The 12,915-nt window shown below is 38.0% G+C and overlaps 3 protein-coding genes across 7 annotated transcripts in view; 2 read left to right on the forward strand and 1 right to left on the reverse strand.

Annotated features, from left to right (window-relative positions):
• LOC132205918 (hepatocyte nuclear factor 6) overlaps positions 1-6,013 on the forward strand; it is a 37,359-nt gene extending 31,346 nt beyond the window's left edge. Inside the window, exons 3-4 of one of the 4 annotated variants that reach the window (XM_059635300.1) lie at positions 1,855-2,003; positions 2,805-6,013. In XM_059635300.1, the coding sequence (XP_059491283.1) occupies positions 1,855-2,003; positions 2,805-3,071 (416 nt within the window). In that variant the 3' untranslated portion in view covers positions 3,072-6,013. The remainder of the gene's footprint in view (positions 1-1,854; positions 2,004-2,804) is intronic. The other 3 variants (XM_059635301.1, XM_059635302.1, XM_059635303.1) reach the window with 3 other exon arrangements.
• Positions 6,014-6,720: 707 nt separating this feature from the next.
• Positions 6,721-10,763, reverse strand: LOC132205917 (serine/arginine repetitive matrix protein 1-like). Of its 2 annotated transcripts, none has more exons than XM_059635299.1 (6): positions 10,675-10,763; positions 9,474-10,370; positions 9,002-9,370; positions 8,852-8,942; positions 8,117-8,796; positions 6,721-7,693 (listed from the first exon to the last, which is right to left on the reverse strand). In XM_059635299.1, exons 2-6 carry the CDS (start codon positions 10,323-10,325, stop codon positions 7,289-7,291), a joined length of 2,397 nt encoding a protein of 798 aa, XP_059491282.1. In that variant the 5' UTR covers positions 10,326-10,370; positions 10,675-10,763; the 3' UTR covers positions 6,721-7,288. The 2 variants fall into 2 exon arrangements, with proteins under 2 accessions (XP_059491282.1, XP_059491281.1); XM_059635298.1 differs by having other exon boundaries at positions 10,584-10,746.
• A 150-nt stretch (positions 10,764-10,913) lies between these two features.
• On the forward strand, positions 10,914-12,734 carry LOC132205764 (ATP synthase subunit gamma, mitochondrial). Its single transcript, XM_059635031.1, has 6 exons — positions 10,914-11,064; positions 11,281-11,452; positions 11,513-11,712; positions 11,859-12,002; positions 12,081-12,301; positions 12,364-12,734. Exons 1-6 carry the CDS (start codon positions 11,030-11,032, stop codon positions 12,462-12,464), a joined length of 873 nt encoding a protein of 290 aa, XP_059491014.1. The 5' UTR covers positions 10,914-11,029; the 3' UTR covers positions 12,465-12,734.
• The last annotated feature ends 181 nt before the right edge of the window (positions 12,735-12,915 follow it).

Consider the following 12,915-nt stretch of genomic DNA (forward strand, 5'->3'; position numbering starts at 1 on the left):
AACCACGATTGTTAACGCTTGGTTATTGCAATTACAGTCTTATCAATGTAATATAATCCGTGCATGAATATAATTTAACGCTCCTAATCAATTTAATTCACAATCAGACCTAAAATAAACAATTTAAAAAAATTAAAAATTTTTGTTGTTGGATTTGACCCTCATACTTGTTTAGAAAATTAAAAAACCTCATCGTCCTAATTTTAATTTTTGAGTTAATTCCATGGATTTATATTTTTGTCGGATCCTAAATCCTTTAAAATTTACAATTAATTAGTAAATTATTAATTCTAAGTTGAACATTTTCCCATTATTCACTAGCTCTTTCAAACGCCCAGTAACTGCATAATAAAATTGGGTAAAAATAAAAATAATAGAAGACAGACAAATCCTCATTTTGCAAAAAGAAAAAAAAGAACGCTATAATCTATAATAAATAAAGAAAATGCTTTGATACAATTTTTTTGCCTCATTTTCCCAATAAAAATACAAGGAATTATTGAACAGTTAAACAATAATTTAATAAAAACCAATCCTGTTGACAGTTGGTGTTTAAATGATTAATTTTGTGTTTTAGCTTTTTAGCTAAGAATTTTGACATTCTTTAGTGCGCAAAATTTTCAATTCAAAATTTAAATGAAAATTTCCATTAATCTTTTTATTACCGAAGCATGGTTTATATTTTGGTCAGTGTTCTGAAATTTGTGGAGCCAATCATAGATTTATACCTATTGTTATCGAATCTGTAAATATAAACACATTTGTAAATTGAATTAATTCACTGTACGGTGAGTGTCTGAATTATAGTGAGTGTACCGAAGGTTGATTAATTTGCAGTGTGAATTTAATGTCAGCTTTTCCTCGGTGAGTTTTTAAATCGTTTTAATGTTCCATAGAAGCAAACGGTAATGTTTAGTACGAAACAATAAACAAATAAAAACAAAACGAGAAAATGCTGATTTTAAATTTATTAAAAAAAAAAAATTATTTAATTTTAATTTTTGTCAGTACAAGTTCAGAGTTAAAAGATTTTGCTGGTTTAGAGTTTGAAAATAAATTTAAAAAAAAGGATAATTTTTATAGCATCACACATCTACTTTTTAGCACTATGAAAATTAAAAAAAAAAATCCAAACAACAACTCCGTAATAATTTACTAACACGCGCATCAGAGCTGCTTGTTGGTAAAGAATTTTACACTCGCAAGCCTCTGAAGCGCACTCAAGCAAGTAGAAAAGTTTTGCTATTTAGTCTTAGTCAGGGCGCAGCACGCGGCGTGCCGAGGGAGGAAAACGCGAGAGAGGCGTGTTTTGGTTATGTATATTTGTGAGTGTGTCTTTTTCTTATTACATATTTATTCATAATGGATCAATAAGTCTTATTGTGTAATGCTGCGCGCGAGAGGACAAATTTGGAAAGCAGCTTCGGCCGGATTAGAGCGCGCCAATTTATACGCGGAAAGCAGCTGCGACGCGCACACACATTATAATATCGCAATATCCTCCTCCCTTAAACTCTACCCCGTTTTCTGCTTATATATTTCATTAAAACGGCGGCGGGCGAGAAAAATGTCCGCCCCATCGCTCGGCCTGAGCAAAGAAAAAGCACAGGCGGCGGATTGCTTTGCATTTCAAATTCGTCCGAATTTAAATGCGCGACCAATTTGTTCAAACAAGGGCAGAAGTGACTGACAGCGTCTCTTTTACTTACTCTAAAAATTTCCCTTTTGCAAAACTTGATTTATATTATTTCTTCGGGAATAAATTTTAAGCAATTTAAGGATAATTCGAGAAAAATTTCCAATGAGTTGGATTTTTATGGAATTGATAAGACTATTCAATCTTTTCAATGGTAGTATGTACCTCTGTTGTAGCCTGCAAGAGGAAAGAAGACCCACAGACTCAACAACAGCAGCAGCAGCAACAAGAGCATCCGCCTGCACCCAAGAAGCCGCGCTTGGTTTTCACCGACCTCCAGCGGCGTACGCTACAGGCTATTTTTAAGGTGATTTCTCGCGCTTTGAATAGTAATTGTCGCATTTGCATGCTAATTGCCCGCTTTCTGCCGTTTACTTTTCCAATTTCAACACTAATCAGTCTAAGCAAACTGAGACTTCGTTATGCTCCGATTGGCTGAAATTTCGCCCCAGCAAAAGCTTAAATTCACTTCTCCGATTGAAAAAATAAAATTTTTAACATTTACTGCAATTTTTTTAAAGTAATGAAGAAAATTAGCTTCAAAATATTATTTAAAAATTATTAATTAAAAAAAAAATACGGAATTTAAGAATCTTTTTGTATTTATTTAATTTTCATAGTAAAATCAAGTATTTACAACAGTAGGTGCTATTTTAGGCAAAAAATAATTAAAAGTTAAACCACCACTGTTGTAACTACTTAATTTGATTATGGCAGTATAGAGTCCTATAATAATTGGTATTTTCTCACGTAAAATTGAAAGTGAAGTAAGTTCACGTATTTTTTTTCATAATGTTTGGTAATTTTACTTTTATTTATTATACCTTTTCTTAATTTTAACTTCAATTTATTAATCTTTTTTGACAATTTCTCACTATTTTAAAAAGAAAGCAAAAAGTCTTTTCTTTGGTATTTAATTAAATTATTAAATTTTGTATTAACAATTCCTTCCTTTCTTAAAATTCAACGTAATTTTTCTTATAAAATGCAACATACCCTTAAATTTGTAAGCTAGGCAACCTGTTAAGCATACGTGTCAAGCCAGTTGCATAACTTTGTTTCAACAATGAGTAATCAAAATAAAACTGGTTCACTTTCTGTCAAATAGGAGACAAAGAGGCCATCGAAGGAGATGCAAGTGACGATCGCCCGGCAGCTGGGCCTCGAGCCGACCACGGTGGGCAACTTCTTCATGAACGCGCGCCGCCGCTCGATGGACAAGTGGAAGGACGAGACGCTGTTGGACGGGTCGGGCTCGTCGGCGAAGAACTCGCCGCAGCAGACGACCAACACGACGGTGGTGCAGGTCGGCCCAAGTGCCCAGCAAAGTCTTCAGCAGCAAACGGTGACCATTCACGCGAGCGACTCCTTGTGACACAACAGCTTCGAGGACGACGCCTCGCACCGCAACAATGAACATTTGGTGTTTCTCTGAGGCACAGGCCGTTCGCCAAAAACACTCGTCGCCAGCAAAGCGACCCCTTCCTCCCCGTGCAGCGCCGACACTTTCCCAGCAGCCCAAAGTCTGATTTTTTACGGAAATGACAATTATTTTTAAGATTCAAAAACGGCTCACTGCGTCTTTTTTTGCTTTTATATAAATGTATTGGGCGGAGTGAGAAGTAAATAGTGACCAGATGTCATTTCTCCCATTCATTCCGTGGGGCACTTGATGATGGAAAAGTTGTGTTTTCCTCGCACCCGCCTTCACTTGTTCTTAATACAACAAGGCGAACTTTCTTGCTCTTCCCTTTCTGCAACACGTTTGGCCGAAGTAAGAGAAAAAGAATCATCTCGCAATTTATATATCTACACATTAATTTTTAAATATTTTAATCTGCTGGGAGAGGAAAGATCGGTGCTGGAAGGAGAAAGGGTCGATCGAGTGACTGCTGCTTATAGAAATTGTTTGGTTGTTGAGTTTTGTTTGGTTTTCCACGGCCGAGATTCGTTGTTTGTTGTCTTCTTCTATCTATATAGTTGAGGTCAGACAGGTTTTTAAAAATCGTAACCAGCTCTAGTCGAGTTCAGGGACCCAAATGTAGTGTTTTAAGCGAATATCACAAAAAAAAAATGTGTAACCCCCGAACATTCCCCTTTGATTTGAGAATTATTGTGATTGAATTTCGAGCGTGTATTGTGCTCCCTTAGTCATTTTTGTGATTGTTCATTCCGTTTTTTACTGTCGGTAGCTTTGCTTTTTCAAGGCTAATATATTTAAGTTTAAGGCTCTAGTCATTTTACAAAAGAGAGCAGGATTTTTATTTTATTAAATTCGATCTCATTATATTCTTTTTTGTGTACGCAAGTATAGTGCTAACTTGATTTGGCTGCCTCGAATGCTAACTTTACTAAGACAGTGCAGACGGTTTTTCAAATCGATGAAAAACAAAAATGGGACACATAAATATTTCTCGAGCAATAGCCTTTTGGTGTGCGCATTTCTTGGAAGTATTGAAAAAAAAAGAATTATATTCCGACGAATGTGGATTTTTGTAGCTCATAGAGATAATAATCGATGGAAAATCATTATGAATATATGCAAATCGCAGTGTAAAAACCTTGTACAGACCCTTTTTTACACCCACACATACACGGACGCACCTGCGCAAAAACCAATCATCTCACGCGTTCAAATGACATTATATTCAACAATATTTATATTACGAGAGAATCGATGCTTATTCGGTGTAGTTTTCCGTTAAAAATAATACAAACAAAGAAAGGAACACAATAAGACGTAGAAGTTGTCGCTCATTACGTACACACACTTTTGCTCCATAGCTCTCAATTTACTGATTGAAAACCATTTATTTTTCTATCGAACGACGATCTTTAGGAAACTGTAAAAAAAAACACGTTTAAAAATCAAGAAAGAAAGAAAGATTTTTCGACGGACTAACACGCAATACTACATTGATTGATTTGTACGTTGGAATCGGGACAAAAAGTAATTAAAACCCAAAATATATAGACATGAATCCACAGAATGAAAATTAGTGCGCGAATTACCCCTGTGCCCTCGCAAGGTTTGACCCTGAAACCGTTGTGCTCTGTTGTAAAAAGAACATATATATTTCCTCTGCTATTGAAATAGCACGTAAGAAGAATCAGTCAAGTCAGTGAATGTGTTATGTATAAAATTTAAAAATAAACAATGGTACTTAAGGAACAAGTCTGTAAATAATGCGCGTAGGCATTCGATGAATCAAGCAAGACACACACACCCTCTAATTGCCGAATCGATTAGCAAAAACCCTTAATTAATATTCTAAAAATCATTTTGCATATGCTGAGTATAATTATATATAATTACGAGAGCGAGAAAATTGTTGTAAAATGTACATGTAGAGCGCGAGAGAGAAAAAGCTCCCCCTGAAACTGATCAAAAAGTCTTTTAATCTGCAATAAAAATAAAAATCGCGTTGGAAAAAAGGATTTTAATTGTGGGTTTTCAGAACAAGCGAGATCGCTGGATTGAGCATAGAATGCGAGAAGAATTTAGAAAAGTTGATGAAAATAATAATAACTGTTTCCGAAAAGTCGCAGGATTGAGAATTATAAAAGTAGAAAGAGAAAGCGCGCGTTTATTGACAAAACCAAAAGCTAACCACCCCAAAAGTAATGACGAGATGTGCAAAAAAATTGTATTTAATTAAACCAAAAATCGAGTGCATATGTGGTGTACGTAGTTATGTATCGGATAAAATCACTGAATGGTTTTTATATAATTGAATGGAAAATTCGGCGATCACCAATTATTATCGTGTAATATATTGGACAAGACAAATAAGAAAATGCGGCATTCTGGAACTCAATTACTTCATTATATATTCCATTTTTATTTTATTTTAGAAGTGCATCATTAAAAAGAAAAACACGTGCAATGATATTAATTTTAACAAGAGATACAAAACGTACCTTATTTGTTATCGCCCGTCGTCCCGAATCTAGATTCAATGGGACTTCTTGCAAGGCGAAAATAAATATATTATTATCCATTCCAATGTGTTGATGATGTGATTGTTGATCATTTGGAATGTGCAAAAACTTGGACCTCAAAGGTCAGGAAGAACCATATGCGTTTGTCTGCCACTGAAGAAGTTAATTTTGACAAGACTTGTTTGCATTCAAGTAACCGATTGGAATGAATTATGTACCTATTATTAGTCAAAGAGTCTTAATCTCGAAACCTCTAGTCTGACAAAGAATGCCCCCGACTTGTGAGAACCTTATACATAAAAAACGACTGCAGAATGTAAAAAGTTGTTGGTTTGTATATGGCGTCGTGACAAAAAAAAATACTAAACAAAATAATATGAATCAATTGTTTTAGCTCTCCTTTTTGCACAAAATGTACAACTAAACTGATCCACTCTTTTAAAGACGGAATTGTTAGGAAAAGTGCAACATTGAAAATAAATATAAAAAAATGAAGAAATTCACCGTTTTTATCAAGGCATCTTTTCGACGCAGTACTCGCAATAAATGACAGTTTTTCTTGTTTGGTTGTGAGAAGTTTCTCTATCTGATCCGAGTGTATCTCTGTCGATGACATATCATGACGATGTAAAAAACAAAACGGGAAAAGATTTTTCCGTCTTTTTCTGATTTTCCAGTTGATTCTCACACACGCAGTCACACACATGATGATTATGTATTCTCACATTCCTCTCACAGCTGATGTTATAAGATTGAATCAGTGCAAATTAATATTCTGTGAGAAAGGTTAAATAAAAAATAAAAACTTACAAGCATCCCAGAAATCGTACTTTGATCGACGACGAGTATTGATAAAAATATAATATATTGTATCTCGGATTAAGTTTTAAGTGAGAAAAGTGTTTTGGAATAATGTTTCTGTATGCATACATTGATTTGCTTGTCATAGAGATGTTTTTATAGTGATCACACAATAGCTTTCCTTAATAAAAGCATTATTGCAAATTAGAAATACAAGAGAACACGCCTATTATTTCATTAACCCTTCATCTTGATTGAAAAAAGAAAGAAAATTGTGCATATTATTTTTAGGCTCTACCTTTATTTCAGTTACATTCAATTTTACTTTCGAGAATAATAGACACAAACTAAGAGCTATTTCAGCTTAATCTAAGTACAGAATGTGGCACAATTTATTGTAGCCAAAGGTCTTAACACTGATTTTATTATTAACTGGCAACTGAAGGTATTCATAATAAATATGGTCACACCTGCAGAAAATTTGCAAAAAAAAAAAATGAACACAATGTTTAAACTGTACTTTTTTCTTATGAAAATAGTAAAGTTTATAAATTTCAAAGATGCGGAATTTTCTCAGATACACCTTTGTTCAAGTCATGGATCATCAAGCTTTGAGAATGAGTAAATTTAAAGTTCATTAATTAGCCTAGTTCTTATTTAATTTTATTGCAAGTTATGAAAGTTTCAGATTGATTATTCAGATTCATCAGTAATTCCCTTGTTTGATGAATTATGCCACAGATCTATAATATACCCAAAATGTATTGAATTTAAATAATTGAAAATAGATTTCCAAATTAAGGAACATAATAAAAATTTGGAACAAAAACTCACAGAAAGTCAGTAGCTCTAATAGGGCTTCCTGATGTTCCACACACTTCCAGAGTAGTTGCCGCTGTCTGAGTGCCGCGGAGGGCCTCTGCGATCAGCTCTGTCATAGGCGGGCCTCTCGTACTGGGCCCTACGTTCACTTTCCATGACCTCCAACCTCTGCAGATGGCGCTGAGTCCGACGGTGGTGGTTCAGCTGAGCTTCCGAATTCATCTCGATGTTGCACTCTCCACAGAAGAAGCTGTTCCTCCTTCGTGGTGGTGGTGTAGGAGAGCGACGAGGAGACGGGATGTACCTCGGTGGAGGAGATGGCGAGCGGTAGACCTCATGAGGAGGTGAATTGTAGATCGGCTGGTGCGGGATGTATGGCGGAGGAGAGATGTACCTTGGTGGTGGACTCCTTGATCTTTCTCTGTGGCCCATCTGATACCAAATGCACATTTTAAATGTGAGGAGAAACTTAGGAAATAGCTGTAATTCTAATATTGAGAAGATTAATAAAATGGGCCGAAGATTTTCCTCTGAAGTATCTCAGGAAGTTATGAGGTTAAAAAATATTACTTGCCAATTAAAAAAAATACGAAGAAATTAATAAATATAAAAAAAAATTTGAAATTCTTGTTTTTTAATTGTTATTTGAAAAGTTTAAAAGAATAATGTAATAAGATTTTTTAAATTATCTTATTATTTTATTCTCACTTCACCTCTTAAACATTATAAAACATATAACAAAAATATTTTAAGTATTTAAAATGTAATAACCTTTTGAGAATATATCTGCTAAAAAGGATCGACAGTTGAATAAATCATTAAAGTACATGAAAGAAAATAATGAAAACTACAAACCAATAATTCTGGTGTATGACGAGGAGATTCGTCCTCCAGTACTTCATTGTTGTACTCCCACGGAGAAACAGTCCTTGACTGCAGACTGTGTCTCAAATCTTCCTCAAATGGATCAACCGGCGGTCCTAGACGATGCATCGGCGGGATTGGCAAATCAGCAGTCTGGATGGCCATGTTGACTAGCTCAACCCTCTTCACCTGAGTCCAGTGATTCATGTAGGTCTTCCTGCTGCGCTCTTCACATTCGTAGCAGACGGGGGGTGGCGGCTCAGGAATCGGGTCTGTCTGGCACCACGAATCTTCTGTCAAAACTGGGATGGGGGATGTGCAGGTGTCCCTCTTGACAGGCTGTTTCTTGGACAGCAGAGTCTTGATGGAAATCTCCGGCTTCGGGGGAGCCAGTTCAGGCTTTTTGCACACAAACTGTGGCTTGTCAGGAATCTTCAAGGCACGCAGGTTCAAGGGTCGAATCAAGTTACCCAATTTGACTGTTGGGTTTTTCAGCAGGGGTGACTGGTTGGGGTTGGAAACTCCTGTGTTCTCTTTCTCAGCTATGGTGACTGTCGAAGGTGTGACGTGGAATCGAAGCGGCTGCAGGAAAGTAGCATCGAACTTTGCAATTGCAGCCTTGATACGGTCGTCCACGTGTTTTTTGTACTCCATTGGCTTATGACTGGCAGCTAATTTTTATTTGATCATACAATATTAAAAGCAAACAAAATGAATAAAATTTACCAGTCATCGAAGCAAGGTAGTCTGAAAGTTTCATGCTTTTCTTTGTGCCTGGATCCTCTACTTCATAAACACTTGATGCAGACATTGCAGACTGAAATGCAAAAAAACATTATTTGGTAATGTTCAATTTTTTCTCTTTTAAATTCTCACAGTTAAACTATCCTTTGTCATAGAAGTGTCCAAAGAAGCCAAAGAAGGTGGTGGAGGTGCTTTCTTGCTTTGTTTTGGCTTCACAGTTGGCTTGGAAGGTACGACCGGTGGATATTCTACATTATCGGTTGGTTTTGGTACAGGCTGAGGCAGAGGATAGGCTGTAGATAGAGTTGATGCGTCGACTCCAGGCACTGGCGGGATTGCAACGCCGTGAAACTGATGCTGAGGATAGCCAGACATCAAGGGGGCAGGGTATGGGCCCTGAGGGTAGTTGTACATCATCTGGCCAGGGTAAGGAGGGTAGGCTGGCATCCCATAAGGAGTCACGGCACCACTAGCAATTTCCTCTAGAGACGGTTGAGACACCTAAAAGAATTTATAAAAATTTTATTAAAATTATAAAAATTTAAAGAGCCAATAAATTATTTGTATGCATAAAATTATTTTTAATTTTAAGGGAAAAAATTACCATAGTTGGCATTGCACCAGGCAAGAATGGCCTTGGAGGAGTTCGACTTCTCCTCATTTGTGGTGGGGTTCGGCTTCGTGGTGGAGTCCTTCCTCTAATTCTGGACATTCCCAACTTCATGGGTTCCCTGTACCTGGAGTTGGTATTTTCAGGTGACAAACTGGTGGAATGACTCCTCTTGGGCGACGTGCTTCTTCGCGGCCTGTTTCTACGGCTGTTCATTCGAGCCGAGAACAAGTCCGGACTGGGACTCCTGCGACGTTTCGGACTTCTGGAGCCAGACTTCCTCCGAGGCGATGACCTTCGGTGCACTGGAGACTTCCTCCTAGGTGAAATAGAACGCTTTCTTGGAGATAAACGCCTTGGTGAGGGAGACCGCTTCCTCAAAGGTGATCTGCGACGAGCAGGCGGCGGTCTTCGCAGAGGAGACCTGGACCTCCTCCGAGGCGAAATAGACCTTCGTCGCTTGGGTGAGCCTCTTTTGACATCACCTCCCTTCCGCTTCTCTGGAGTTCGAGACCTTCGAGGACCAATTACAGGTTCTTTTCCATTGTCGCTCCTCTTGTCACTGTCCGTAGTCTTTCTTCTTTCGTTGACGCTCTTCCTAGAAGATTCTCCTATTGACTTCTTCTCCTTGATCACGACACGCAGATCTTCTTCTTTTGAAGGTCCGGCACGATCTCTTGAGTTGCTCTTCTCTCCCGACCACTCGTCCGTCACCAAGCTGTCGAAAAAGTCATCCGGGACATCTCTGTAGCTTATCCTGAGGACCTCATCGTCCTCATCGTACATGCTGTCCGAGCCAGACTTGACGGTCGATGTAACTTCTGCGTCAGCCCTCGACGCTGCCATGTGCACTGCGATGCTGGCTTTACACTTTCAACTTGTCTTGTTGTCCTGTGCAAAGTCAAACTTTGAAAATAAACAACTAAACTGCAAGTATTACAGAAGGGAGAATACTGAAAAATATTACATTAAGGAAAACTACTAATCAACGCGATTTATAGATAAAAAAAAGTACAACTTTGCCTCAGCGTGTATTAATATGGAAGTGACATTGCTAAACTTTTAGATGTAATTTATTTGAAGATTTCCTGATTGTTAACCCACACAATATGAGCGCTGAGCAAACCAATTCACGGGAGAGTAATTTTGCTTCGTATTGGAAGTTTGGCAAATTAATTGTAGCCAGTTTTTTCACCAAATTCCGGTCACTTCCCGACCATGGCGGTGAAATTAAAAATATTAAAATAGCAAAGTGTGCAATGCAAGGCCCAGCGAGGAAAAGGAAACGCCCTCATCGCAATCAACCAATCAACGAAGTCAAAATTCATCGATTTTTTAATGTATCCAATAGAATCTCAAGATATGAATCAAAGCGATTTCTCATTGGTCACAAACATTAAATTCCCTAAGACAAATAGAGAGGGAAGTTTGAAATTTTTTAGCATCAGCGCCAACTTATGTGCAGCGGATGATATTGAAAGTAGCAAACAAAAGCCGGTTACTGCGCGCAGCAGTGTCCTTCCTCCATTATCCGAAGGAACAGAAGAGCAATGTTCCGGCCAGCTTTGAATTTGGCCCCAGTATGGTGAGTAATTAAGCTTAATTTTCTCAACTTCGATCTCAATATCGCTACTTGATTAATTTTTCCTCAAATTTTGACTGATTTTGGAGCTTCAAGTGCAGATAAAATGGGTTTAAAATTGGATTAAAAATCGCAGGTCAACATACGGCTTTGCGGCTTGTGGCACAGTTTTGCAGAAAAAGTTCCGAAAATCATATAATGACTCTGATTTTCTTTCAGTGGGCACCAACAGGTGCGTGGCATGGCCACCCTGAAGGCCATCCAGATGCGCCTCAAGTCGGTCACAAACATCCAGAAGATCACTCAATCCATGAAGATGGTGTCCGCTGCCAAGTACACCAAGGCTGAGCGTGAACTCAAGCAGGCCCGACCCCTCGGTCTGGGTGCCAAGGTTGGTTTGATAAAAATTTGTCACAAAGAAGGGTTATTAAATTTAATATTATAATTTTAGGCTTTCTACGAGAAGGCGGAAGTTGCCCCTGAGGAGGGAAAGCCTCAGCAGCTGATTGTCGCCATCACCTCTGACAGAGGTCTGTGCGGCGCTGTCCACACCTCCGTTTCACGTCTGATTCGCAATGAGCTGAGCCAGCCTGGCGCTGAAAACATCAAGGTTGTGTGTGTTGGAGATAAGTCGAGGGCTATTTTGCAAAGGTATGGAATAAATTCGCTTTATCTCTTTATTAACGATAAGGCTTTTAAACAAAAAGCAGGTGCAAATCAAAGAGCTCTTAAATCATTTACAGCAAATACTTCTCAACAGTTTTATAAAACCTACTGTAATGAAATTACTTTTTTAGATTATACGGAAAACACATTCTTTTCGTTGGCAAGGAAATTGGACGCAAACCGCCAACCTTTGCCGATGCTGGAGCTCTTGCTGATGCCATCCTCAGCAGCGGATATGAATTTGCCTCTGGCAAGATTGTCTACAACAAATTCAAGTGAGTTTTCATCGATAAACTAAATGAATGATTAGTTGTGAAGTTTTTTTCTGTATTTATAAATCTTAATTTTTTTAGATCTGTTGTGTCCTACACCACCACTGAGCTGCCTCTGTTCAGCTTGACCGCAGTTTCGAATGCTCCTAAGCTCTCAGTTTACGATTCCCTGGATTCTGAGGTCATTCAGAGCTACCTTGAGTTCTCGATCGCCACCCTTTTGTACTACGCCATGAAGGAGGGAGCCTGCAGCGAACAGTCCTCTCGCATGACTGCCATGGACAGCGCCTCTAAGAATGCTGGTATGAAATTAAAAGGGAAAATCTGTGACAAAATTTAAACGCAATATTTCCTTGACTCGCAGGTGAGATGATTGAAAAGTTGAGTTTGACCTTCAACCGAACTCGCCAGGCCGTCATCACCAGAGAGTTGATTGAAATCATTTCTGGCGCCTCTGCTCTGTAAATAAATTCGCCACGAAGCAGCAGTTGATTTTCAGTAGAACACTTTTCCTGCCTCTACAAAAAGTTCTTATGTTGTTATGCTGGTACTGGACACGATGTAAGAGCTCACGATTTGGGAATTCCCGGCTCAGGTGAATCGTCTGTCAGCCCCCCAAAGAACGGATCGATTCACATCGACTGAGTTAGAGAATCATTCCAAATAATGACCTCCTGCTAGGGCATTTCCAGAAATTGTTAAAAGAAATAAAACTTATGTATCTCTGACAGGAAACCGTTCTAATACGAGCATTTTAATTAACACAAAAAATAATTTTATGCAAAAATTTAAAAAAAAAATTGCTCATTTTGGATTCAATTTGAATTATTGTTCTTTATCAGCGCAATTTACGTATATTTATTAATTTAGTGGATTTGTGGAAGTCCAAGACTCGGAAGGTGGCTTAAGAAAGACT

Source organism: Neocloeon triangulifer, unplaced genomic scaffold, assembly GCF_031216515.1.
Source record: "Neocloeon triangulifer isolate White Clay Creek 2 clone unplaced genomic scaffold, ASM3121651v1 ptg000003l, whole genome shotgun sequence".
Taxonomy (NCBI): domain Eukaryota; kingdom Metazoa; phylum Arthropoda; class Insecta; order Ephemeroptera; family Baetidae; genus Neocloeon; species Neocloeon triangulifer.

Excerpts from the sequence above, each read along its gene's own strand:
- LOC132205917 (XM_059635299.1), bottom strand. The coding sequence starts at position 10,325 with ATGGCAGCGTCGAGGGCTGACGCAGAAGTTACATCGACCGTCAAGTCT. Across the intron at positions 9,371-9,473 it reads CTGGTGCAATGCCAACTATG|GTGTCTCAACCGTCTCTAGA; the intron begins GTAATTTTTTCC and ends AAATTCTTTTAG. Across the intron at positions 8,943-9,001 it reads TGACAAAGGATAGTTTAACT|TCTGCAATGTCTGCATCAAG; the intron begins GTGAGAATTTAA and ends TTTGCATTTCAG.
- LOC132205764 (XM_059635031.1), top strand. The coding sequence starts at position 11,030 with ATGTTCCGGCCAGCTTTGAATTTGGCCCCAGTATG. Across the intron at positions 11,713-11,858 it reads TCGAGGGCTATTTTGCAAAG|ATTATACGGAAAACACATTC; the intron begins GTATGGAATAAA and ends TTACTTTTTTAG. Across the intron at positions 12,003-12,080 it reads ATTGTCTACAACAAATTCAA|ATCTGTTGTGTCCTACACCA; the intron begins GTGAGTTTTCAT and ends TAATTTTTTTAG.